The sequence below is a fragment of the Anabrus simplex genome, chromosome 1 (genome assembly GCF_040414725.1).
Source record: "Anabrus simplex isolate iqAnaSimp1 chromosome 1, ASM4041472v1, whole genome shotgun sequence".
In the NCBI taxonomy this organism is placed as follows: Eukaryota; Metazoa; Arthropoda; class Insecta; order Orthoptera; family Tettigoniidae; genus Anabrus; species Anabrus simplex.
Window position 1 is genome coordinate 137,200,504 of NC_090265.1, and position 24,983 is coordinate 137,225,486.

Sequence of the window (24,983 nt, forward strand, 5' to 3'; positions counted from 1 at the left end):
TCTTAAACAATGACACTTTTGAATTTGGAACGTTATAATAGAAGTAGAAATGGAAATGGTATGTTCATTCACCACCAGATGGCCCCCAGGACGTGGCACAATGCTAGCGTTCGAAGCGGAAGCTGACCGAACTATCACAATCGGACTAAGCGATTCACATAACATGTTTGCGTAACATATGACAGGTGTAAGACATACACATAAGCCTGGATTTGATTAGATATGAAAACGTCTAAAAATGATTACTCCCCATTCTTATCTGGTTGATATAACTCTGGCTTTATTCTTCCACAAATCTAGTGAGTGCACTTTGTTTTCTTTTTCCTTAAAAATATATATAATTTGATGTAATAATTTCCCTTGACAGCTTATATATCTATTGAACATTTCACAGCTACTTTTTCCTTGGCAACTTACTCATTAAATATTATTTTTGTTTCAATGTATCTCTTTCATTCTTCAGTCTAATTGTCCTCCTACTTTGCATATTTTCTCCCTTTCTAACATTTTTCTTTCATCTTGTCACACCACCACAGCATCGTTTTCTCATTCCCTCATTTTTTCTGTACTCCTTTTCTCATCTTGATATAAAAGGAAGAAAGTCTTATGAATAAATAATTGTATTTTCAAGATAGTTTCATATGTAGAGGATGGATCCACTTTCATGTTCATAACATTTCAGGTGAGTAAGTTTCTTCTCTCAAAACAGAAGATGGAGAGTGAGATTGGAGGGGAAGAAGGCTGCCGCACACCAAACAATACACCAGAACATCATTCAGCTTGTGACTGTACTCGTACAAAGAAGAGTGTCAGTTTTGCTGAGAAAGTGTGTGTTCATGAACGTGACTTGGAGACAGACCGAACACGCTTACTGACACCACCAAATTCTCCTAATGTGGCTGCCATGAACACTGTCTCAAAACCATACCAGGTAAACCTCAAAATTTTAAAAGAATTTCTCCACTCTTTATATTACTTAACATTAAGAGAATGCTACTGTTGTCCAAAAAAATATCAGGAATTTCATCTAATAAAGTAATTTAGGGAAGTTGTAGTATCCACCATTGAACAAAACAGTCTCCTTGGGTATGCAGAGTGTACACTGATCCCAGCATTGTTTCCATGGTTCCATGAATTTCTTAAAGTCTTCAAATGTGAGTATTAAACACCTTGTGTAATACTTTCTCGGACCTTTTCAGTCATGTTTAGTTCATCAAGTTTGAAAAAAAAAAGTCACAAATTTTCCATTAGAGAGGAAGACTTTGCTGGAGACAAAGTCAGAGGAATAATGGGTTGGAAATTATTGTTGTGTTTTAATAAACCTGAAAGTACCAAACAATAAGCAAGATGTGGACAGATGCTTTGTCAAGGAGCAGATTCCAGGTTTTGTTCTTGTCTAGATGTTTGGGGAGGGGGTGAATGTTTTCCTTTTTTAAATTTGCTTTACGTCGCACCGACACATATAGGTCTTATTGCAACGATGGGATAGGAAACGCCTAGAAGTGGGAAGGAAGCTACTGGCTTTACGTCGCACCGACACAGACAGGTCTTGTGGCGACTATGGAAAATGGGAAACCACGGAAAACCACCTTTAGGGCTGCCGACAGTGGGATTTGAACCCACTATCTCGTGGATGTAAGCTCATAGCTGCGGGCCCCTAACTGCATGGCCAACTCGCCCGGTAATGTTCCTCCTAAGCTGCCTCATAGTAAGTTTCTCCAGTACACTTTGATCAGAAGGCAGAAATTCTTAGATGATGATGATGATGATGATGATGAAAATGGACTTCACATGGCTGTGAAACATGCCATACATTTAAAAATTATAGTGAATTGGACAATTTCCTCTGCAATGACTCAGGGTCAAATTATAAAGCTATGATGCCTCACTGTTTATGTTCTTGGAGATGAAGTTGAGAATTTATCTGGTTTGATTTTTTAGTTTTGTCATTATTGTTGAGCAGTCTTGGTACAACGTTGTAATAATGTACCCTACATTCAAATAGTCAGAGTGAATTGAAGACCCCATTACAACAAGCTTAGCATATCATATTTATCCTGGATTGTCCAGCTATGATCTGCAATAATTGTTTTGTGCACTGACTATGTCACAAAAGCACATGTAACTCAATAATTCAGTGTGTCCGGTTAACCGCTGCTCGGTATCGCACCTTACAAAATGTACTGCTAATTCATCTAGCCGAGGAACTCTGTTTTGATGAATGGCTCATGTGCACCATTCAAATTCCTCAACTCAGTAGGCAACAGTAGTATTTTTACATTTTTTACTAGTGATTTTACCAAATGTCTTGTGAGGGAAGAGTTGAGAGCTCGAGGGATTCTGATAATTAATATTATGTATTATCTTTGTGCATCACTGAGAAGATACATTCCCTTATTTGCGCAGTGTAAAATGAACATTCCATTGGTGGACATGCCTATCCGGGAAGAGGGAGAATCAAGTCCTGATGGAATAGTCACTCCTCCATCTGACTGCAGCAGAGTTGCTTTTGTGCCTCCTGTGAACATTGCGCCACGACCTATGTCCGTTGATCTTTCTCAGAAGAGAGGTAGGTGTTCAAGCGCTCATAATATTCTGGTTTACGATACTTAATGTATTATCTTTTTGTTGTAACAGTGTATAACATTTCTTAGAATCATTCAAACTCTTTAGGCCTTTTCAATCGTGTAATTACCAGAGTTTAGCCCCAGTGTGGTAGTGCTACACCTTTCTAAGACACTGGCAGCTTGTGTGCGCCATTGAGACGCTACTGCTGCTGCTGCTGCTGCTGCTGCTACTGCTACTGCTACTGCTACTACTACTACTACTACTACTACTACTACTACTACTAAAAACCAAAAGCCCACGGCACTTAAGCCCTTGAAAGGGCTTTGGCCTGCCCAGCGACCGCTGCTCAGCCCGGAGGCCTGCAGATTACGAGGGACCATGTGATCAGCACGACGCACCCTCTCGGCTGTTATTCTGGGCTTTCGAGACCGGGGCTGCCATCTCACCATCAGATAGCTCCTCAGTTCTAATCATGTAGGCTGAGTGGACCTCGAACCAGCCCTCAGGTCGAGAGAAAAATCCCTGACCTGGCCGGGAATCGAACCTGAGACCTCCGAGCGAGAGCAGACACATTACCCCTACACCACGGGGCCGGCACCACTACTACTACTACTACTACTACTACTACTACTACTACTAAATGTTTTCATTCCTCCCCTGAAGCGGGAGGTGGGCCACCTAAATGTTGACGCCGTCTCTCAGACCAGGAGATTTGTATCAGAGGATGAGATGTGCAGAGAAGGTGAGAGGTTTGGCCTATACTAGGAAATGTCCCAGCATTCACCTTAGTACAGGAGAATGGAAAACCACGGAACAGCCGACAGTGGGGACCACCTCCTCTCTGTCCCGAATATAGAGGTATGGAGCCACGGTAAAGCCTTGGCCACCATTCCTCTGCTCAGTTGGCCAGTCGGAGTGCATAGCTGTCGGACCATGGACCAGCCGTGGCCACTTGTGGGCCAATATCCACTCTGCATCCTCTGCTGCTGCTGAGGTTATTTCATTCCTGTCCTTTGACAGGCGGGCCGTCAGCTAAACTAGTAGCTCTTTGGCCTTTGATTGTTGATTTTTGTTATTATGGCTTTAAACGAGATAGTATGTGTTGTACATACGTCATTTATATTGTTGATTTGGCGCAGAGGTCACCGGACCACCAAGGGGAACCATCCCACGGAGAGGACCCGCACCACACCCCCCCATAGTCTTCCCCCGCTAGATCCCGTTTATTGAATTCTTTCTTTGTACATTTATATTTACATATATTTACATTTGGTAATTGTTTCATTAAGCTTCTTCTTTGGTTAGAGTCTTTAAGTCCTTCTTGCTGATTGTATTCATTACATATGTATCAATTTACAATAATTATATATTTAGCACAAGTTATATATTTTACACAATTTTGAAAGGTAATTTCTTGTTTCGTGGAGCCTCTTGCTTGGCTATAGTTTTTAGGTCCATTTTGTTTTTGTATTGTAACATATGAATTTGGTAATACGATACACTTTGTATTTCACAAGTTACATATTTAATATTTATTTATACAGTGGTTTATACTATTTAGTACGTCTTTTGCGGGGTACGGTCTGTCTTGTCTTGGTGTTATTTGTTTGTTTACAAACATCTGTGGTAGTACTACTAGTCACATGTTTGTTTGGAATGTCATTCATAATCGTAGTGGTCACTGTGTTAGTGGGTCAGTCAGTGTTGTCAACAATGCGGTAGTAGTAAGTATGTGTTCATTGATGGTTTGGTCTCGTCTAGTGGCGGTTTATATTTTGAATTCTTATCTTTGCATAGGATGGAAATAAAATATTTAGTAAATAAATAGTAATAAAAATGACAGTAATTTAATAATGATAATGATAATTATGTTAACCAAATGTTTGTGTTGTCCGTTTAGATATTATTATTGCTGTCCAGAGAAGTAGTGATAATTTTGTTTAATAGCCATAATATGATAATAATAATAATATTTTGAAAAGCAATAATAATAGTAATAATCTTTTAGTAATAATAGTGGTGATTGTAATATTATTCATTTTCACGTATACAATTTGAAACACTCACATGGTAAATTCACTGAGATTTTTCACTTTCTTTGAGAATTACTAGAGATTTCACTTCACTTCACTTTCACTTATTATCTGTGACAGCACTTTTGGTGCCTGAGTCGGCCGGTACACTATTCTGGTGATGCGTCACCGTGGTCAGGAGCATCCTTTCAATTATGATATGCGATTGTTGAGACTTTGTGGCGGTGACAGTGGGAAGGTGGTGGAAGTTAGGTGATGGGAGGTGGGAAAATATGGGAATTTTCTGGAGTGCGGTTGTCGTTTAGAATTGCGGTGGCTAGGGGTGACAGTGGTAGGGCTTCTTTAATTATAGGGTTGTTATGGAGTGTGCCTCTTGTCAAATATTGGAGGCGTAGTTTATGTAGGTATGATGTTATTTTTGGGAAGGTATAATAGGGGGTGAAATTGGCAGAGGGTGTATCTGTAGGTAGATGGTGAGCTATACGTATGGCGTGTCGGTCGAGTCTGTTAAGTTTAACATATTCAGTTGGGTGGGCTGTGATCCATGTCAGGGAGGCGTAGGTTATTAATGGTCGGATGAAAGTCTTATAAACGTTAATTATCTGGGTGGGTTTAAGTCCCCATGTGAAACCTGTTAGGGATCTGAGTGCTCGAAAACGGCTTAAAGCTTTCCTGTGGATGTCGTCTAGGTGATGGTTCCAATGCAGGTTATTTTGAAATTTAATTCCTAGGTAAGTTAGTCTGTTAGTTTCAACAAAGGGTGTATTATACATTGTTATGTGGACTTTGTGGCGTGCAGGGCAGAGACGGGATTTATTTCGGAAAACTATGAATTGGGTTTTGGTGGGGTTGATGGAGATGTGCCAGTGGTTTAGCCAGGTTTCGAGGGTGTTTAAGTATTTCTGTAGCCTGTTGTTTAGGGATGTGAAGGTGGGACTGAAGGCTAGGATGGCAAGGTCGTCAGCATATTGGTAGAGTCGTAATGGTGGTGCTGGGTGCGGTATGTCGTATGTGTATAATATATAAAGGAAAGGGGAGAGTGGGCCACTGCAAGCCTCCTTTGTAGGACAATGTAGTGATGTTGCGCTAGAGGAGATACATACCTTCACTTGTATAATTGCCTGCCTTTGGCTTTTATATCAAAAATTAAGTTCGTAGAAGGTGACCCTATTTTAACTTCATGAATTGCAAGTGTTAAGAACATTCAAGCTTCTTAGGCATTTTCAACTGTGAAATTACCAGTGTTTCACCCCGGTGTGGCAATGGGCTCATCAGTTGGATTGTTACGCCTTTCCAAGACACTGGTGGCTAGTGCACCTTTGAGACACTACTTGCAAGCCTCCTACATAGGACAGTGCATTGAGGGTGCACTAGAGGAAGTATGCACTTTCCCTTGTATTAACACCTGCCTTTGGCTTTTATATAAAAAAAATTGTTTCCAGAAGGAAACCATATTTTAATTTCATTGACTGCAAATGTTAAAAACATTAAGTGAGGCTTTTTCAATCATGAGATTACCAGTGTTTCACAAATGTTTTTAACATTTGAAATCAATTAAATTAAAATATGATTTCTTTCTGAGAAAAGTTATAATATAAAATCCCAAATACAGTTCTTAGAATTCATTATTGATAACCTGAATTTCTATACTTCAATGAAAGAGATGTTATACACTAAAATTAACCATATGTGTATCTACAACCTGTGAGAATAAAGTTCAGTGAAGAGTCCTGTACTATCAACATAAATGAACAATGCACGACAATGACCTTACTGTCCTTAGTCCTCTCCCATAACTATGCACTGCTGAGATTGGCGATACATGTCCTGGAAACTTTGCAAGAAGGCTTTCTTTGGGATGGTGTTCAAAAGCCTCGTCACATTTTGTTGTATGTCAGGAATATTGTCAAATCTCTTTCCCAGAGAACGCCATTCCATGCTTTGCCGTTTCGTTTCAGGGTCATACCTGAAACACCAGGTTTCATCCTCAGTGACAATACAGTTCAAGAAATTTGGTGTCGCATTCGCAGTTTCGACAAAATTCTGTGAAGCCTCTAAACATGCCTGCTCCTGATCGTCAGTCAAGTGATGTGGCACAAGACAAGAACACTTTTTCCTCTTCTCTAACTTCTGGGTAACGATTTGTCGCACGGATTCACAGTTAATCTGCAGTTCATCTGCTATCATGTGCACAGTTAATCGCCAATTGTTCGTGATTAATGTCCTCACCTTCTCAATGTTTTTGTCACTGACGGCGGTCGCCGCTCTTCCACTACAGGGGTTGTCAGAAACACTTTCCCGGCCTCCTCGAAAAAGGGTGAATCACTCGTACACACACTTCAAGGACAGTGCTTGATCTTCATAAACACGTACCAGCATCGCATGCGTTTCTTTCAGTGTCTTGCCAAGCTTAAAACAAAGCTGTACATTGATCATGTTCCTGTTCACAGTTCAAAACTAATGCACTAAACACGCACTGTGTCAAACAGATCTTACACGGCACACACACGATGCTCAATTGGACAACGTTGAGAGCAGGTGGTCAAAACCTGCTGCTACGCAGGTGCAGCGTTGTGTGTTGCCAGTGTTGCCGGATCGACCGTTCTGACTTCATTCACCGAACTTCATTGTCACAGGTTGTATAATTTATGTCAAATGAGAAGTGCTTTGGCCTCGAAAGTCTACTCAGAATTGCCCAACCAAGAGGCTGCTGTGTTGTAGTGTTATCCCACACAGTCAGTGTGCTGCACTCTGTGGAAAGTATCACTGCATTAAATATCACTTGCACTAGTCCAAAATATTTGTACTTATAAAAACGACCCACGTGACACAGACTATAAATTTCATCTTAGAAATCCTATGTATGCATTTAGCTATTCTCTTAGAATCCTAAATATGTATTACAATGCACTTAAAGAAGCAATCCGTTAGTACCAAATACTCAAATAGATGAATGTTAGTCATGGCTTTTTCATTACTATAGAACCCTGATTTTACATTGATTTCATAAACTCTAGCTTCTTCTTCTTTGGGTGCAGTCCCCTCACAGTACTGCTAGATACAGTATTATTGCTGTGTGTGTTTCTGATATCAGAGTTGTGGATGTCAGAAGTTCTGTGTCCAGAATAATCTTTTTCCACACCCATCCAAGTTTCCCTTCTAAATTGCCTTTTGTGATCAGTTTTATCATCCTTTTTATTTTATTACATTCTGCAAATTACAATTCAAGAGCAACAAATTTTTGATATCTGATTTAACATAATTTAATATAAAGCCTGTATTTTGTATCAGAATATGTGAGGTCTCCCAAGTGCTTATTCCTTGATTTAATTTTGTTTACAATTTGCTTTACGTCACTCCTACACAGATTGGTCTATGGCAGCGATGGGGTAGGAAAGGCCTAGGAGTGGGAAGGAAGCAGCCATGGCCTTAATTACGGCATAGCCCCAGCATTTGCCTGGTGTGAAAATGGGAAACCACGGAAAACCATGTTCAGGGCTGCCGACAGTGGGATTCGAACCCATTATCTCCCAGATGCAAGCGTACAGCTATCCGTTACACAGCCGGGAGCTCTCCACCCTCCATCAGTATAGCGCATAAGATGGATGACTTGTTCGGGCTTACAGCAAAGTGGATATCAGTCTGTATCAGTGCTTCAAAATTAACGTGTTAGACACTAAAGTAGTAGTTGCTTACTACCTGTCCTAATATTGATTTCATAAGATCTTGTGTGATTTTCTCCTCCTCCTCCTCCTCCTCCTCCTTGCAATGGGATAAGCAGAGGAGATATGTCTGGATACATTCTGTTGTTGCTCAATGAACATTGAAGGGTGCTTTTACAAAATGTTGATAAAAGCAACTTTCTCACTAGTTGCTTACCTAAAATATGAGAAGGCTGAATAAGCAGAGGAGACAAGTTTGAATACATCCTATAGTTACTCAGTGAACATTGAAGGGTGATTTCATAACTCTGTACTGCAACTGACATATCAATGAAAGCAAATTTTTCAATTGTGTTTTCATGTCTTTACCAGAAGGATCTCATAAACCATGGTCTCGTCTCTGTTTCACTAATTAACATCTCTGTGTTGATGTTCACCATGTTACAGTGGTAGGAATTTCACTCAGACTAGGAACTCTATGACATAGAGCCCATCTAGCTGTTAGTGCTTCAGTTTGTACCAATAAAATCAGGTGATATTTAGTGGAAGTACAGGGAGGCATGGGCCAATGCAGAGAGCTCTGATCTACCATGGTCCTTCTGTTAGCTGTCTACGCTGTCATACATAAAAGGAAAGTATTTCTGTGTGTATATGACAGAAAGCAGAGATCTGGTTCGTTGTGTAATGGGCCTCGGAAATAAAGTAATAGGTGGTGATGATGATGGTGATTACTGTTTTAAGAGGAAAAGACAAGATGATCATCCATCTTAATTGCAACCATACGAACAAAAAGTTGAGGTCTGACACTTCAGAGATGAAAGCCTTTGTATAGGAAAAGGAAAGGCCATTAAGAATGTGGAAGTGAAAACCTCCTGGGGCCTTGCAGTCCATGTTACATTTAGGTATATAAGAGAACAAGAGAACAAGTGGAACAAAAAATGGCCGGGTAGGAAAGATGTCAGAAGCCTAGAACAAGTAATGCCAGACTCAGCTAGGGGCCCTATTTTTTGCCAACCTATACTCTAAAATTGAGAGCCCCTGGGTGTGTTGAGTTCTCAAAACAAAGGTTGATTGTATCAACAGGTCCAGTAGGCATTACTGAAGAAGTGTTCCAAGGAAATTAGGAGTGAACTAGTTTCTCGTTGCTTCCCTCACTGGGCCAGAAGGTACTGTTATATATAAGTCTATCAAGCCCACAGAAATGCCAACCAATCAATCCTATGAATGACACCTTCACCCTGTTCAAAACAGGGACTGGCTGCATAAGGAATGGCACGACTAACATTGCACATACCTCGGCTCCACTTTCATGTTAGTCAATGAAAGTTACAAATTTGTTCTAGCCCATACTAGAAAGCATACAGCCCTGGTGGTTGACCATTCTTATCACCCTTTCTTGATATTTTAGATGCATTTTAACCCCTCACTGACATGAGATTCAAAGATGATAGTCTTAATGATTCCCATATGTACAGAGTGAGGGCTGACAACAATACTGCTTGATACGACATTATTGCTCTTTCGATGATACAGATGGTTTACAGGTCCATTATTACTAAAACACTCTAAAAAGTGAGTATTCCCAACTGTGTGGAAGCACGGTATCGTCATTCCTATTCCTAAGAAGAATTCTCCTAGTTTACCATCAGATTATCGCCCTATATCCATTCTCCCACCCCTTTCCAAAGTACTAGAACGCGTAGTACACGAACAAGTCCTCACTTACTTGACTAACTTCTCACTGCTTGACCCTTACCAATCTGGTTTCAAGAAAGGACACAGCACAACGACTGCCCTACTGAAAGTAACTGATGATATCCGACAGGCAATGGACACTCGACAAGTGACTGTACTGGTTCTACTTGATTTTTCTAGTGCTTTTGATACTGTTGTTCCTCAACTGCTACTTTCAAAATTGGATTCATTAAATTTCAGCAAGACGGCAATAAACTTTTTCAGTTCGTACCTAAAAAATCGCCGTCAGTGTGTCAAAGTAAATAATAGCAGATCTGAGTGGCTTAACAAACCCCTCGGTGTCCCCCAAGGGTCTGTACTTGGACCATTGCTGTTTGCAATTTACTTACACGATGTTGCCAAATCGATTACACATTGCAAGTATCATCTTTATGCTGATGATCTGCAGATCTACTACCACTCAAGAACTGATAAAATTCAGAGTGCTGTAGAAAAAGTTAATGCTGATTTAAGTCTCATAAGTAATTTTGCATTGAGTAACAATCTCAAAATTAATCCTCTTAAAACGCAAGCAATAATCATTGGTACTTCAAAAAACTTACACATCTTAAAACAATATGAAATTCCTCCTGTATCACTAAACAATACCATTATTCCATTTTGTGAAACAGTTATGAATCTTGGTGTGGCTATAAGCGAAACACTGAACTGGTCGCAACATGTGATGAAAGTGTGCCAAAAGGTATATCAAAGCCTGCATCCTCTGAAGCGGTTTAAAAATATATTTCCTCGGTCCTTGAAAATAAAGCTCACTCAATCACTCTTGTTTCCAATTCTCGAATACTGTGATACAGTTTTTATTGATATCAATAACGAGCAAAGCATGAGACTGCAACGTGCCCAAAATGCATGCATCAGGTATGCATTCGACATACAACCATACGCCCATGTATCCCCATTCTATACACAATTATCTTGGTTACGACTGAATGACAGACGTAGACTCCATGCAACTACTTTGGTGTATCAAGTGCTTTCTGAAAACACTCCTCCTTACCTATCCACCAGATTTCGCTACCTTAGTTCTCTGCACCTGTTCAATACCCGGTCAGGCTGTACGCTAGAAATTCCTGTGCATCGAACCGCAACCTACAACAGATCGTTCACAATCACCGCCACGAGCTGGTGGAATGAACTCCCCAATGACATCAGGGAAGCTAAATCTAAGACAAAATTTAAAATCCTTTGCCAGCGTCATCTTTTAAGCACTTCCAGTCTTTCTTGAGTGTGAATGAGATGCATGAATGAGAGTGAATATGGTTGTTTATTGCAATGTGTTCCTGTATATAATTTAGTTATACTTTACTCACCTTAGTTTAGTTAGTGATACTTTAGTTGCTTTAGTTATACTTTAGGTTGTAAAGATTTCATATGTTTAAATTTTATGTAAAATATACATTGTATATACATGAAGTGGTTAAGTGTAAGAAAGGGCCGGGAGCCCTAACTTCGCCACAATAAAGACGCTTTAATAATAATAATAATAATAGAAATTTCTCTTTATCGAGAACAATAATAAAAATCTGCAGCCTGTAGCTGTAGTATATAATGGAACAAGATATAAAGTTGCATATGTTCATTAAGAGAATCAACAGGTGGATATATGGTTCCTGAATATATCAGCATATAGAGAAAATACCTAAAGGGGTTACAAGTTGAGTCAAAAGCCAACTGGATGTAGCACCGCTTTATTTTTGGCAACTGGTTAGATTCTGTTTTGTTCACACGCATTGTATTTGAGTTTTATTTACTACAGTGGCAAAAAAGAGACTTCCTCTCAACTAGAAAGGAAATACTGAGTGTTAGTTTGTGGATCACCATTAATATAAGGGAGCTTTCACACCAGATAACAGAGACAGGCAACACATGATACATGGAATATGCCACGTTCACCAACAAAGAATGAATCCACCCTTCCAAGCGTTGATATTCAGAGCATATGACACATAGCACTCGGCATAACACGTGTGTCATGCGGATAAGGTAAGATAGAACAGATGGGTTCTTTGCATCATGCTTCAACCATGTCAGCATCAAGTCTTCAGCAATTAGCCTATTCTAGGGAGTCTGGAGTAGACAGTAGTGTGGACATAGTACATCATGAGGGACAACCAAAACTTGAATATCACATTTGTTGGTATTGTGGAGAACTACAGTGTAATTTACAATTATACAGTGAGTAGCTGTACAAAGAAAGATGTGACTGACAAAGTCTGGACTGAAATAATCCTAGAAGTAAAGATAAATTGAAGAGAACTGAAGTAATTAATGTACATTGCTGAGTTAATACAAAAATATTTACGGTATTCAGAAACAGATCAAATCTACTCGTGCATAAAGTGTCCTGCTATATTAATCAGTGAGATTTCTTCATAAATACTTATTCTGCCAAGATGCACACAGCTTCAAGAAATAAGAAACCGATCTGTTCCTCTATTAAATGCCTTCATCCATAGGTTAGCCAGAATATGGAGTAAGAATATTACTGGTAGCTGAAAGCAAATTGACATCATTGTTTGCAGTATTTCTCACTGTTGATTGGCACATTTTTCCTTCTCTTATTTTCACAAATTTGTGCAGAAAACACAGACACTTGATAATGTTAACCACAGTTTCCAGTTTACAATTAATTGCTCTGTCAGATACTTGAACACATTCGCTGTTATTGTTACACTGTTGACATTAAGCGTGAGTGCATCACGAGTCACCGATGTCTCGTACCGTACGCCGCTGGTGTGCGTCATGAGGCACGTTTAACTTGTCCTACGGAAGTAGTTCTGCGGGCTGCCGGTGGATGGCGAAAATGTATTACTTTGAAATAATGAGATTGGCAGCTGCAAGTCATGTCAAGTTCTCACATTCCTCAGCAGGGGGTTCCACCAGCGCTTGGCTTAGAGGCAGTAATCACCGAAGTCCACAAGTCACTCGTGCCTCGCATAGCACAGAACAGAGCGTTAACATCCCTTTCTACATGTTGGTAAAAGTTGTTTTACATGAGGATAAATGCATTTTTAGACAAACAATAAATGAACACATTTATTTGCTTTATAATAAAGGCCCTGCATATAAATTTTAAAATAATATTTTTTAAATAATACTGTTCTCTATTTTAACCCAATTGTCTACTTTCTTCACTGATCTCGAAATTCTCTAAACTATTTACACTCACTAATGTTATTATTATACAATGGCAATTTTTATTTTGACCACAGAAAGTTCAATTTCAGCATTTATGAACTTTATTAAAACATCCAATGCACATGAATGGTTTGTTTGGGCATTCCTCACAGTACGTTGTCACTTGCTTTATTTTCTTGTCAGCGTCTTTTGATGCGCCACATTCTTGCTGAGCTTTATAGCAAACCACGCATTGTCTTCAAACTTTTCTGGCTGGTCTTTCTATCTTTGAGAGAGTGTGTGCACGTCTCCTCCCAGGACTGATGACAGTTTCTGTCTGTCCACCCAGGCTTCTTGCGACCTTCTCTTGAAATTGCAGTAGTGGCATTTTTTTCACAGACGTCATGGTGTGAAGTATCCAAGCATAAACCAAGGCCGTTCCAATGATAACTTTTAGGGCTACTTTCCTGTACCATTTTAAACATTTCCGCAGACCTGAATAATAGGAAGGCATTTGATCGCTGAAATCGACCCCCTTTTTAGCTCCATTGTAATCAAGAGCAGAGAGAAGCTTCCTGACAGGTTCACTGTCCCTGTTTTTCTTTCCAGAGTCTACCAGTCACTATGGCTCGGCAGTGTTGAAAGCATTAGAATAGGTCGCTTGTCAACCCACTTGATAACTCAAGTACCGTGCTGACAAATCTTACCCACCACATTCCTCTCTTCATTTTCTGTTTCACCATCATCAGTAGTCCACATCTATTGCTACGAAGGGTCCCACACACAAATGTTTTGTTCCTCACAAGTTTTTCTGCCAGAGGGACACTGGTGTAGAAATTATAAGCATAGAGGATACATCCTTCATTTAGAAAGCCACTTAGAGGCTCCATTACAACAGAATGAGCATGACCTACTCCGCTTTCATTCACACTGGATTTTCCTGCATAGATCTTCGTTCTAACAGTGTAGCCTTCTTTCATACACAGTTTGTACACCTTAACTCCATATTTGTGAGTTTTGTTAGGAATGTACATTCTGAAAACTAAATGGCCTCTCAAGGACCCGTAGTTTCATCTATAACCATTTCTCTCCCCATTTTCAAGGCATTCTCAAAATTTGGTTTAATTTATCAAGGAGGGATTGAATTCGATAAAGACGATTGTCTGGTTGATGGTTGCGAAGTGCCAGAATCTCAACAGAAGGAGGAAACGATCCTGTGGCATTACCCATCGAATAAGTCGCACATCATATAAATTATTCTTAGACCAGTATGAATTAATAGTTGGGTTGGAAACAAGACCCATACACATGATAATTCCTGGAAACTGTTTAATTTCCTCAACATTAGTTTCCTTCCATTTGAAACTTCTGGACTTGCTTTTCTCATTATGACTTAGTTTAAGTTGATTGGCATACCTGTTGGTTTCTTGAACAGTCATTTCTAACAGGCTGTCATCCACGAAGTTAGAGTATATGTCAATGGGCTGTTCCTCTTCTAACTGCAACTGAACCTTTGCTTCCCCAGGAAAAACAGTGAAGCCTAAATCACTCCTGGTTATATCACCCCAACTGCAGTCTGATTTAACTGATTGTGTTTTAACTTGTTCACTGTCACTTTCACTGTGGCTATCATGTACCTCTGTGTTTGTTCCAGAGAACACTGGTGAGGATGATGAACTTGATAATAAAAATTTGGGATCCTCAGTATCACTACATTCGAGATCTTCATATCCGAAAAGATCCTCAATATCCAACTCCTCACCCATGACTCGTGGTATAAGGTAGTTGTTAAACGTACACCTATGCCATAGAACATCATAGATACCAGCAGTGACTCGCTGTCATACTGTTACACAAAGTTATCACCGTAGCAGCATAGGAATAAAATGTGTATTTTGTCCAGCACCACATTTTTCAGCTGTACGAATCACCTGTGACTTGCAAAGCAGGAAACTTGTTAAACTTAGAACATATTATTCCAAATGAATATTCTGCATTCTTTCTAGCGTTCAACAGTTAATAGTTAAGAATGTAATGCTCCTTTGTCAAAGTTCTCTTCGGGAATGGTCGTATCATGTGCTTGGACAGAGGAAATGCCTCATGCAATGAAATAGAATTAAAATCTTTGGTTGTCTTCTTTCATTGGAAAAGGACAAAGAGGTGGGAAATTAGTAAATAATAATAATAATGTTATTTGTTTTACGTCCCACTAACTACTTTTACGGTCTTCGGAGACGCCGAGGTGCCGGAATTTAGTCCCGCAGGAGTTCTTTTACGTGCCAGTAAATCTACCGACACGAGGCTGTCGTATTTGAGCACCTTCAAATACCACCGGACTGAGCCAGGATCGAACCTGCCAAGTTGGGGTTAGAAGGCCAGCGCCTTAACCGTCTGAGCCACTCAGCCCGGCAGGGGAAATTAGTTTCTTCATTTACAATGTTCTTCATGTCAGAATTCTTCAGGACAGCACTATCACTATTTCTACAGAAATCTCAATAGAAATTATTGTCAAAAGTCCATCCGCATTGGCACACGCTTACAAGAACTATAAAGAAATGTTTCTAAGTCAGATAGTGTGATCCTGAGTTGACTGGCTTCTTAACCCATACATGCTTTCCATCTGCTTCCCACACAGTTTAGGGATATTCCACAGTTCTTCATATCTCTTAAAAATCTGCAGCTATTTATCTTCTTGAGAGAACTCCATATACTGTATGAGTCTTTGGTGCATTCCACTGTGATCGCTACCATTTGCATATAGGAAGAGGTTCTGATCAACCTATTCTTACTTAAAACCAATATTGTTGAAGAACTTAGAAGATGGCAGTTACTTTAATTGCTATCATTAAATCTGAAGAACTGTATATTGCAAATATCAAAACCATAAACTAAAATAATCCCATGAAAATGCTTAAAAGTTTTGGCAGTTTTGATTGGTAACATCTGCCTTAAAATAAAATACCTCCCATTCCTAACTTTGTCATTCACTGGTTCAAATTATTTCTGGCTCACATGATTTGTGAGTTAGCTATCTTAGTGGACTGTTTTTTACAAACAGTTCTCACCTCAAACTTGTAATAAGAGGAGCATGTATGAATTTCTGTTTTCCTGGTTTGATTTTCAATGGGTATGGTGTTTGTTTTTATACCTTCAGTTCATTTTATAATTGTAGCCCCTAAAGTATAAAAGTCTTTTTATAAGCATCTGTGAATTTATTTTCCAGTTGCAGTTACCCGTGGCTTCTCTCGCATGGATTTCTTAATTTGATAAAGTAATCATTCGTTGGCATTGTTACTAAGGCATTATCTGAAAATCCCTAAAGTATAAAAGCTCACCGAAAAATTGAGTTTCATTTACCCCAGAAACTCTTTGTAAACAACGTTTGTGGTATTGCCTTTTGGGGCTAAGATGATCATGCAACATAGAACTGTACACGTGAGAACGTCTTCTCTCAAGTAAAAAAAGTTTCTTAAAGGAGATTCCAAGTACCTATTTCCATATCTGTAAAATCTTCAGGTTTTGAGATATAAGCATCCCCATAAAAAGAATTCAACCCCTTTATCAGCCCTTCCTCTACCCCCCCCCCCCCCCTAAGTGGATTTACCGAAAACAGAAAAAGGACATGTTTCTTTACTTTTAAAGGACTTTCCACATGCTAAGTTTCATGACTGTATCATATACACGGTAGATATTCTGGTACTCATTTTAAAAATTCACCAGCATTTTCAATTCTTTTCAGCCCCTTAAGTGGTTTTCCGAAAACAAAAATATGTGTTTCTTTATTTTTAAAGGAGATTTCAAATACCAGTTTTCACTTCTGTAACATCTTCATTTTTTGAGATAAGTATGCTCATAAAAAGTTCAAGTTCTTGGTCACTTCTTTCCTCCCCCTCCCTCTTAAGTGAATTTTCTGAAAACAAAAAAAATGCGTGTTTATTTATAAAGGTGCTTCCAAATACCAGTTATCATGACTGTAACATCTTCAGTTTTTGAGATATTTGTATCCTCATGAAAAGAATTCAACTCCTACTTCTCACCCCGCCCCCCCAAGTTGGTTTCCCCCCAAAATGTGTATTTTTTAATTTTTAAAGGAGATTTCAAATACCCATTTTCACGTCTGTAACATCTTCAGTTTTTGAGATATCAGTATTCTAATAAAAAGAATTCAATCCCCTTTTCAGTCCCTTTTACCCCCACGTTAAGTGGTTTTTCCAAAAACTAACAATACTGTTTTTTTTTTTTTGTAAAATATTAAAAATACCAATTTTCATATCTGTAAAATGTTAAGTTTTTGAGATATGCTGTAGATATGCTCATCTTTCAAATTCACACTAACCCACTTTTCAGTCCTTTTACACCCCCCTCCCAAGCCCCCCCCCCCCCCCCCACCTTATGTGTTTTTTCCGAAAACAAAATAATACATGTTTCTTTATTTTTAAAAGAGATTATAAATACCACTTCACATCTGTAACATGTTAAGTTTTTGAGATATACTGTAGATATGTTCAGCGATTATGTGTACCAATTTTGGATGGCAGCTATGTCCAAACATACACACATAATCTCGCTGCTGTAAAATCCTGGAGCTGGCGTTGCCATGGTTACGGCAGTTAATTTCTTTATCGGATTCCTAGAGTAGGGGTAGTGTGGTGCAATATCTCCATAACAGTTGGTTTTAGGGCCCATAGGGCTTACAGAGATGCGTTCTTTGCGTCAAGGGGCTTAAAATGAGCTTTGTCTCATCCTTGTACGACAAATTTGATATTTCGCCTATATTAGCCTATTATTTTTATATCTTCTGCCCCCCCTCCCCCCCTCCCCCCCCCTCCTCCGAATTGTTTTGAAGATAAAATATAGCCTATAGCACTCAGAGATAATGTATCTTTCTATTAGTGAAAGAATTTTTAGAATCTGTTCAGTAGTTTCTGAGATTACCCTCTAGATATAAACAAACTCACAAAATTCACACTCTTTATTATATTAGTAGAGATTAGTGATACCTCCTAGTAAGAGAACATCCTGTTTTATTTTTTTATTGAATTTGCTTTGAGAGTTGTACTCTCTTCATTGTTTAATGTGTTATTACAGTGTTGGTGACTGCTGTGAGTGATGCTGTGGAACAGATGATCTGCCACTTCTCAGCTGCAGAGAACCAGACGCACTGCACAATGCTTGGAGATTCATCTCATACTCCTGCTTGTGCTCATCTTGCGCTCAATAAGCTCTGTCCTGCTTTGTATGCTGTGCTCAGTGATGGATTACGGCCCAGTCTGGATACAGCATTTGGTTCCATCCACAATTCTGTATGGCAGGTTGTGGAGGCATCTGCACAGCAAGGTATTTCACTTGTCTGAACTAATTTTAATTTACTGTGTTGAATTTTACAATTTTAAAACAGATACAATGTTTTTCTTCTTTTTCTCTTTCCATGATATCTTAACCCTAAATCATACTCCTATTTCAACACATAATTGGTAATTTTTTGGTATATATCTTTATTGTAAAAAAGCTGCCAGTATTCAAGCCAATAATTGTGGATTTCTGGGAAGATAATTTGTTGATGAAGTGAGAAATTAATGCCTCGTTTTTAATACAGCAGCCATACAACTGAGTAGAAAAGTATACCTACATATTTTTACTCATAAGATAAGCATAGTAAAATAATTTGAAAATTAAACTTTATTTTTATTAGAACTGCTGAAATCTTGAAACCGTTGCACTGGGCAGTCCAATTTTTTGTGTTGTACTATTGAACTGAGCCATTGATATTAGTACTGAGCCTTTGTAAATCTAAATACGTAAGATTATGCTTTTTTTATTTACTATATTAAATATCATTTTAACACTTAATTTTTTGGCCGTTCATGTGGAGTTGTAAACTTAACAGGAATTAGAGTAATGAGGTTCTTTATTATTCAGTATGATGCAATTATGAATAGCTCCAACATTGAGAGAATTACACTGGGAAGTTTGAGAAGGTGCATTGTAGTTTGGAAGATGGCAGTAATAGTTGATCTGATATAGTTTGCATTAACAGAAAGGAAAAGAAGAGGACTCTTGAGACTTAATTGTGCATATGGAGCTTCCTTCTACAGAAAGTTGGGATACGTAGTTGTGATATAAACATGTTTGGGATACATTTGGAAGGAATGACAGACTTTGACAACACCACCTTGGCATAATTGAGAAAATAGCTAGAGGAGTAAGATTGCATCCCAACAGTGGCCTTACAACAACTTGTGAATAGTATGCCTGAGCATTTACAGGCCATCATAGACACTAGAGGTGGAAACACCTGTTTTTAGAGACCAGTGTCCTCATGAAGTGCAGTGCAAACATTAACTTTGTTTTGTTTGGCCATAAATTTAATAACAGTTGAGAAAAGCCAACTGAAAAGAAAGTAAACCATTTTAAGAATTGCAAAATGTAGGAAAATTGTGAGTTAATGCTTGTTGTAAAACATGTTTTGATATTTTTTATAGCCAAACATTAGCTTTAAAACAATTGAAATGAATTTTGGAAAACTGATACATTTTAGCAGAATAAATAAAGATTTTACTTAAGAAATTAACTATTTCTTTTGCTGGCCATTGTATATGTGCTAAAAACAATAATTTGTATTATAGAGCCACCTTCATCTTAAAACTAAGTAGGAGAAATCCTTTTATAAAATATGTACTTCATTGAGGCTGAAGACAACATTGATTAAAATAATTCATTAAAACTGTTTCATAACGGGCAGAATGTGAAACATCAAATCAGGTACGACTATGCAGCAAAATACAGTTGTGCCTGCTATCAATTCACTGTTGGAAAGGTGTCTTAACCCTCAAAGTGCATCATGACATTTCCAGTGCATAAACTATGGCACTGGGTATATTCAGGCAAATAACTCTGTTGTTTCAAGTTTGTTTATTGGATGATTATTATTAAGCACAAACACGGGAAGGTACAGGGAATACCAACAATTGAATATAAAACTGCTTTCTGTTATAAGAGCAAGCTGTTTAGCAGTATTACAAATAATCTCATGATGCATTTGAGGGTTAAATTACACTTTGTTCCCAGCTTTCTTTTTATAAAGAATAATCAGTTGACTTCCTTATCTTTATCAGGTCTTGGTAGTGGTTATCAGCTGATATTGCTGATATTACATACATTGTTTCCCATTTTCACACCAGGCAAATGCTGGGGCTGTACCTTAATCAAGATCACAGTTTCTTCCTTGTCATTCCCAGCCCTTTCCTATCCCATTCTTGCTGTAAGACCTAACTGTGCTGGTAAGTCATAAAGCAAAATTGTAAAAAAAAAAAAAAAAAAAAAAATCTTTATACATTGTGTCTCTACTATGGTCTACAGTAAAACCTCGTTAATTCGAAGTCGTTGAGATGCAAAAATCGGACTTCGAATTACGTGATTTTGAATTAACTGCCGAATCATAATTCAGAAATGCCAACCCTTGCAGCATCACAAAGTATTCTAGACCCTTTACTGCATGCAGTTAACCTTGAGTCACAGTTTAAACCTTTCAAATGACATGAAAAAAGGAACGATTTCCAAAATGTATCCATCCAACAAGATGCATTTACAGTATTCAAATAATACACTTGGAAAACTCACCGGCAAACATAACCTCACACAATGAAATAAAAAACAGATTCAAAGACGAGTGCAAGTGCTTTATTCATTGGACTACTGTCCGACTCGTTGGCTTTCCGACTCGCTGGCTGAACGGTCAGCGTACTGGCCTTCGGTTCAGAGGGTCCTGGGTTCGATTCCCGGCCGGGTTGGGGATTTTAACCTTAATTGGTTAATTCCAGTGGCACGGGGGCTGGGTGTACGTGTTGTCTTCATCATCATTTCATCCTCATCATGACACGCAGGTTGCCTACGGGAGTCAAATAGAAAGACCTGCACGTGGCGAGCCGAACCCGTCCTGGGATATCCCGGCACTAAAAGCCATACGACATTTCATTTTGTTGGACTACTGTACTGTATGAATTTTAGATGCCTTGTAATTACACGGAAAGTACCGTACTCAATGTCCTTAAAACATCGTGGCTTATCGAACTTTCTTATGACGAGGGGAGAAAGTCTCTCGCTTCCGTCTGCATTACAATATAGAACGATGACTATCCTTGTATGATTTCCCGCCACGGCACTTGTCCATGACCGCCTTGTCTCGTAATTCAAAATGCCAACTCTTGTCGCATCACAACGTATTCTAAGACCCATTAATGCATGCAATCACCTTGATTCTCAGTTTAAACCTTTCAAATATCATGGAAAACACTATTTCTGAAATGTATCCAACAAGGTGTATTTACATTATTCAATAATGCACTTTGATATAATACTGGCAAACATAACCTCATGCAACAAAAAAAAAGAAAGAAAGAAAAGAATTCAAAGACGAGGACAAATTATGCTGGCTCTCCTGTATCTTATCTCTCCTTATCTGCTGGATAACTGTACTGTTTGCATTTTTAGATGCCTTGTACTTGCACGGAAAGTGCCTGACGCCCTTAAAACATCGTGGCTTATGGAACTTTCATATGACGAGGGAAGTCTCTTGCTTCCATGTGCATTGCAACACAGAACAGTGACCCCTACCCTTGTACGATTTCCCGGCTGGCACTTCTCTCCTTTAAAACCGTAAGTTCGTTTGGGCTGCAGCACTGACAATATTGTTCGGTGCATACCAATTGATTATATGAGCCAAGCTTTTTTGCAAACTGTCTGCATTGCCATTGTTCGCGGATTATGTTTCTCCCCTCACTGTCTGCTACATGATATTGTGGCATTCTTTAAAACGCTGAATACGAAAGAATTACGATTTTACTCAAACTTAGCACATATGAAGCACACTGTAGACACACCGAAGTGAGTGAAAGTGTGAAAAGCTACCTCTGCACGTTCTGGCAGACGCGTTCTTTCATGACGCGGAGAAATTTTGAATTTAAATTTTTTTTTTTTTTGAATGTAATGGCAGTTTTGAATTAAAAGTATGAATTTTGGTAATGGGACTGGCATTGTTCTCCGAATTACGAATTATCCATATTTCGAATTAAACATTTAAATAACATGCAAAACCGTACCTCATGTTTCCGGGAACGAAAGCTTCTTCCAATTAGGCAAGATTTTGAATTAACCTATTTCGAATTATCGAGGTTCTACTGTAGAATACTATGGTATGGGTTTACACTATGTACATGTCATGGGTGGTCTTTAGGAAGTTAACTTAAAGTCTTCACGAACTAAAACATTATTTGTTTGCTATGAAGGATTTTGAAATTAATGCATTGGTTTTACTCAGTATGTACATTTTTAGCCTAGACTAATCAACTTATTGATTTAAAACGGAATAATTGTTAAATAATTCAAGCTCTTTAAGCCTTTCACTTGTGGATTTACCAATATTTCACCCCAGTGTGGCAGCAAGCTCATTGATAGTTTAAGGTACTTTTAGCCATTCAGAAATAAGGGATTAATGCTATTTTGATAAATAGCATTTCTTGTTTAGAAAATGCCTATTAAAGCAAAATAATTATGATATTTTTATTATGATATGAGGCATTTTAAATTATATTGTAAAAAGTACAGAGCCTTAACTTAAATAGAAGTCTATTTCACACTGTAAAACAAACAAATGGCACTACACCCATTAAGGGCCCTGGACTGCCAAGATGTCTGCTGCCCAGCCAGACGACCTGCATATTTTTTAGTGTCATGTGGTCTGAGTGGGAACATCCTTAGCCTTACTGCTTGGCTTTTGTAACAGGGTCACTGCCTCTCTTATCGCACAGCTCATCGGTTGGTCTCATGAGGCTGGGTGAACCCCATTCCAGCCCTCAGTCCAGAATTAAAATGCCTGGACTGGCAGGTATGGGGGAGGCACACTACCCTTTCACAACAGGGTTGGCATTATCTGATTCTATAGGCTATTCATATTACTACAACTTCATACACTACATGGCTGTAATAGATTATATTTTTGTTACTTACTACACATATACCTTTCATATCTGTGCCCAAGTACGGTAAATCACTTTTATGTATATTCCTCACCCACCTGGATTTTATGATATTTTGTTTAAAGCAAGTTCTACCAACCTTGTTCTTTCCAGGTCTCATGACCAAAGCTCTGAATGATCTGGTACTCCGGATAAACAGTGAAGACGTACTAACAGAAGGACTCATGAAATTCAATGCCTTTGTATTTGGATTACTCAAGTAAGTGGCAAACTTTTAAACCTCAAATTTTGGGGGGAGATTAATTCATTTTAATTTCTTTGGAATATATTTGATTGCAAGTCATAGTAATATTTTACAGTATATTTCTTTTATTTCATCTGAAATGTTTTTCCATGATCTTTGTTCATACCATTCATAGCTGAAGATGAGAAATTGAATTTCTTATCTCCTTTCAAGACTGTTCGTCATAGTTTAACATTCTGTATGCATATAGTATTACGCCTCTTTTACACTTTTCAAGGGACCCAAGGAATACTGGCATAAACAGGAGGGAACTATAAATCATAGGAAACAACTTATTTATGTAAACATGCTCTGGAAGAGGAAAAATGTTACACACTCTGTATGAAATCTTCTGCATACTGTTCACAAAGTTGTGAATTCATCCATGCACTTTTTTGTCCTTTATACACAGTAGGAATCCAAGCAACATTTTTAAAGCATCAAGGCTTCTTGGATTTTCCAAGCAATGTGAACCTATGTGTTCCGCTAGCTTTCACACAAACCATGACCGTAATTCTTTCAACTTTAAATTCTGGAGCTGCAGATTCTCTTTTTGAAGCAAGCGATTTTTGCGGTAATGATTTCCCATTCAATCCTGTCTCCTCCACATTATAAACATAATTTTTTTAATATCCTTCATTTTTCCCAATGTCGAGCAATTTTTGTTTCATTCAGCTTGCAGCTGTATCATCACTAGACAAGGATTCTCCCTCAATCTCTAATTCTCTTATACCGTGGCGGGATTTGAAGTTTTTTTAACCACCCAGTATTGGCTTTGAAATCTGAAGACCTTTTAAACGCCTTTGCACAAACCACATATAAACTGCCTGATCAAGAATGGAATAATTTCCTTCCTTCATAGATTTTTTTTTTAAACCATCATCAGAATCAAGTTATGATGCAAACTGTAAAATGTTTTGCTGGTTTCATTTATACCTATCTTATACCTATGTTGCTAGAGAAGATCACTTTCTCCTTTTTTTTTTTTTTTTTTTTTTTAGCCAGTTTAAAATTTCAATTTTTGTTTTGATTGTCTACACATTATGATTTTGTTTAATGGAAGACGTCATGTTCGATACACTATTACTGTACTATACACAAACAACACACAGAGATCACAAATTTATAAAACACAAAACACAGCACAACACAACTCTTCAACCACCTGTCTTAAACTGAAATCACCACTTCCTCCTCCTCCCCTTAATTGAGGTTAGGTGCCATGACCATTCTCTTCCATCTTGTCTTATCTGTTGTATCTTCTTTGGTCAGTCCTTTAGCCAGCGTGTCATTTTGAACAATGTCTCGACATCTGATCCTTTGCCTTCCTCTAGATCTGGTACCGTGGTGTTCTTCAGATCATGCTCTTTTGATTGGTGCATTCACCTCAGACTGCATTACATGGCTGTACCACCTCAGTCTGTACTCTCTCAGAATCTCTGTTATTTTCACCAGTCCTGCCATCTTTCTGATATCGACATTTCTTTTCCTTTCCTTCAAAGAGATTGCCATTATCCACTGTAACTTTCTCTGTCCAACAACTCCTCTTCCTTCTTCCTCAAAGCCCATGTATCTGCCCTGTATATTATCA

The 24,983-nt window shown here is 38.5% G+C and overlaps 1 protein-coding gene across 1 annotated transcript in view; it reads left to right on the forward strand.

Moving 5' to 3' along the window:
* The window catches only part of LOC136884906 (serine-rich adhesin for platelets), a 272,783-nt gene that overhangs the window by 232,355 nt on the left and 15,445 nt on the right, over positions 1-24,983 (forward strand). The window contains exons 8-11 of the mRNA XM_067157214.2: positions 683-931; positions 2,407-2,569; positions 18,224-18,472; positions 23,263-23,368. Of these exons, the coding sequence (XP_067013315.2) occupies positions 683-931; positions 2,407-2,569; positions 18,224-18,472; positions 23,263-23,368 (767 nt within the window). The remainder of the gene's footprint in view (positions 1-682; positions 932-2,406; positions 2,570-18,223; positions 18,473-23,262; positions 23,369-24,983) is intronic.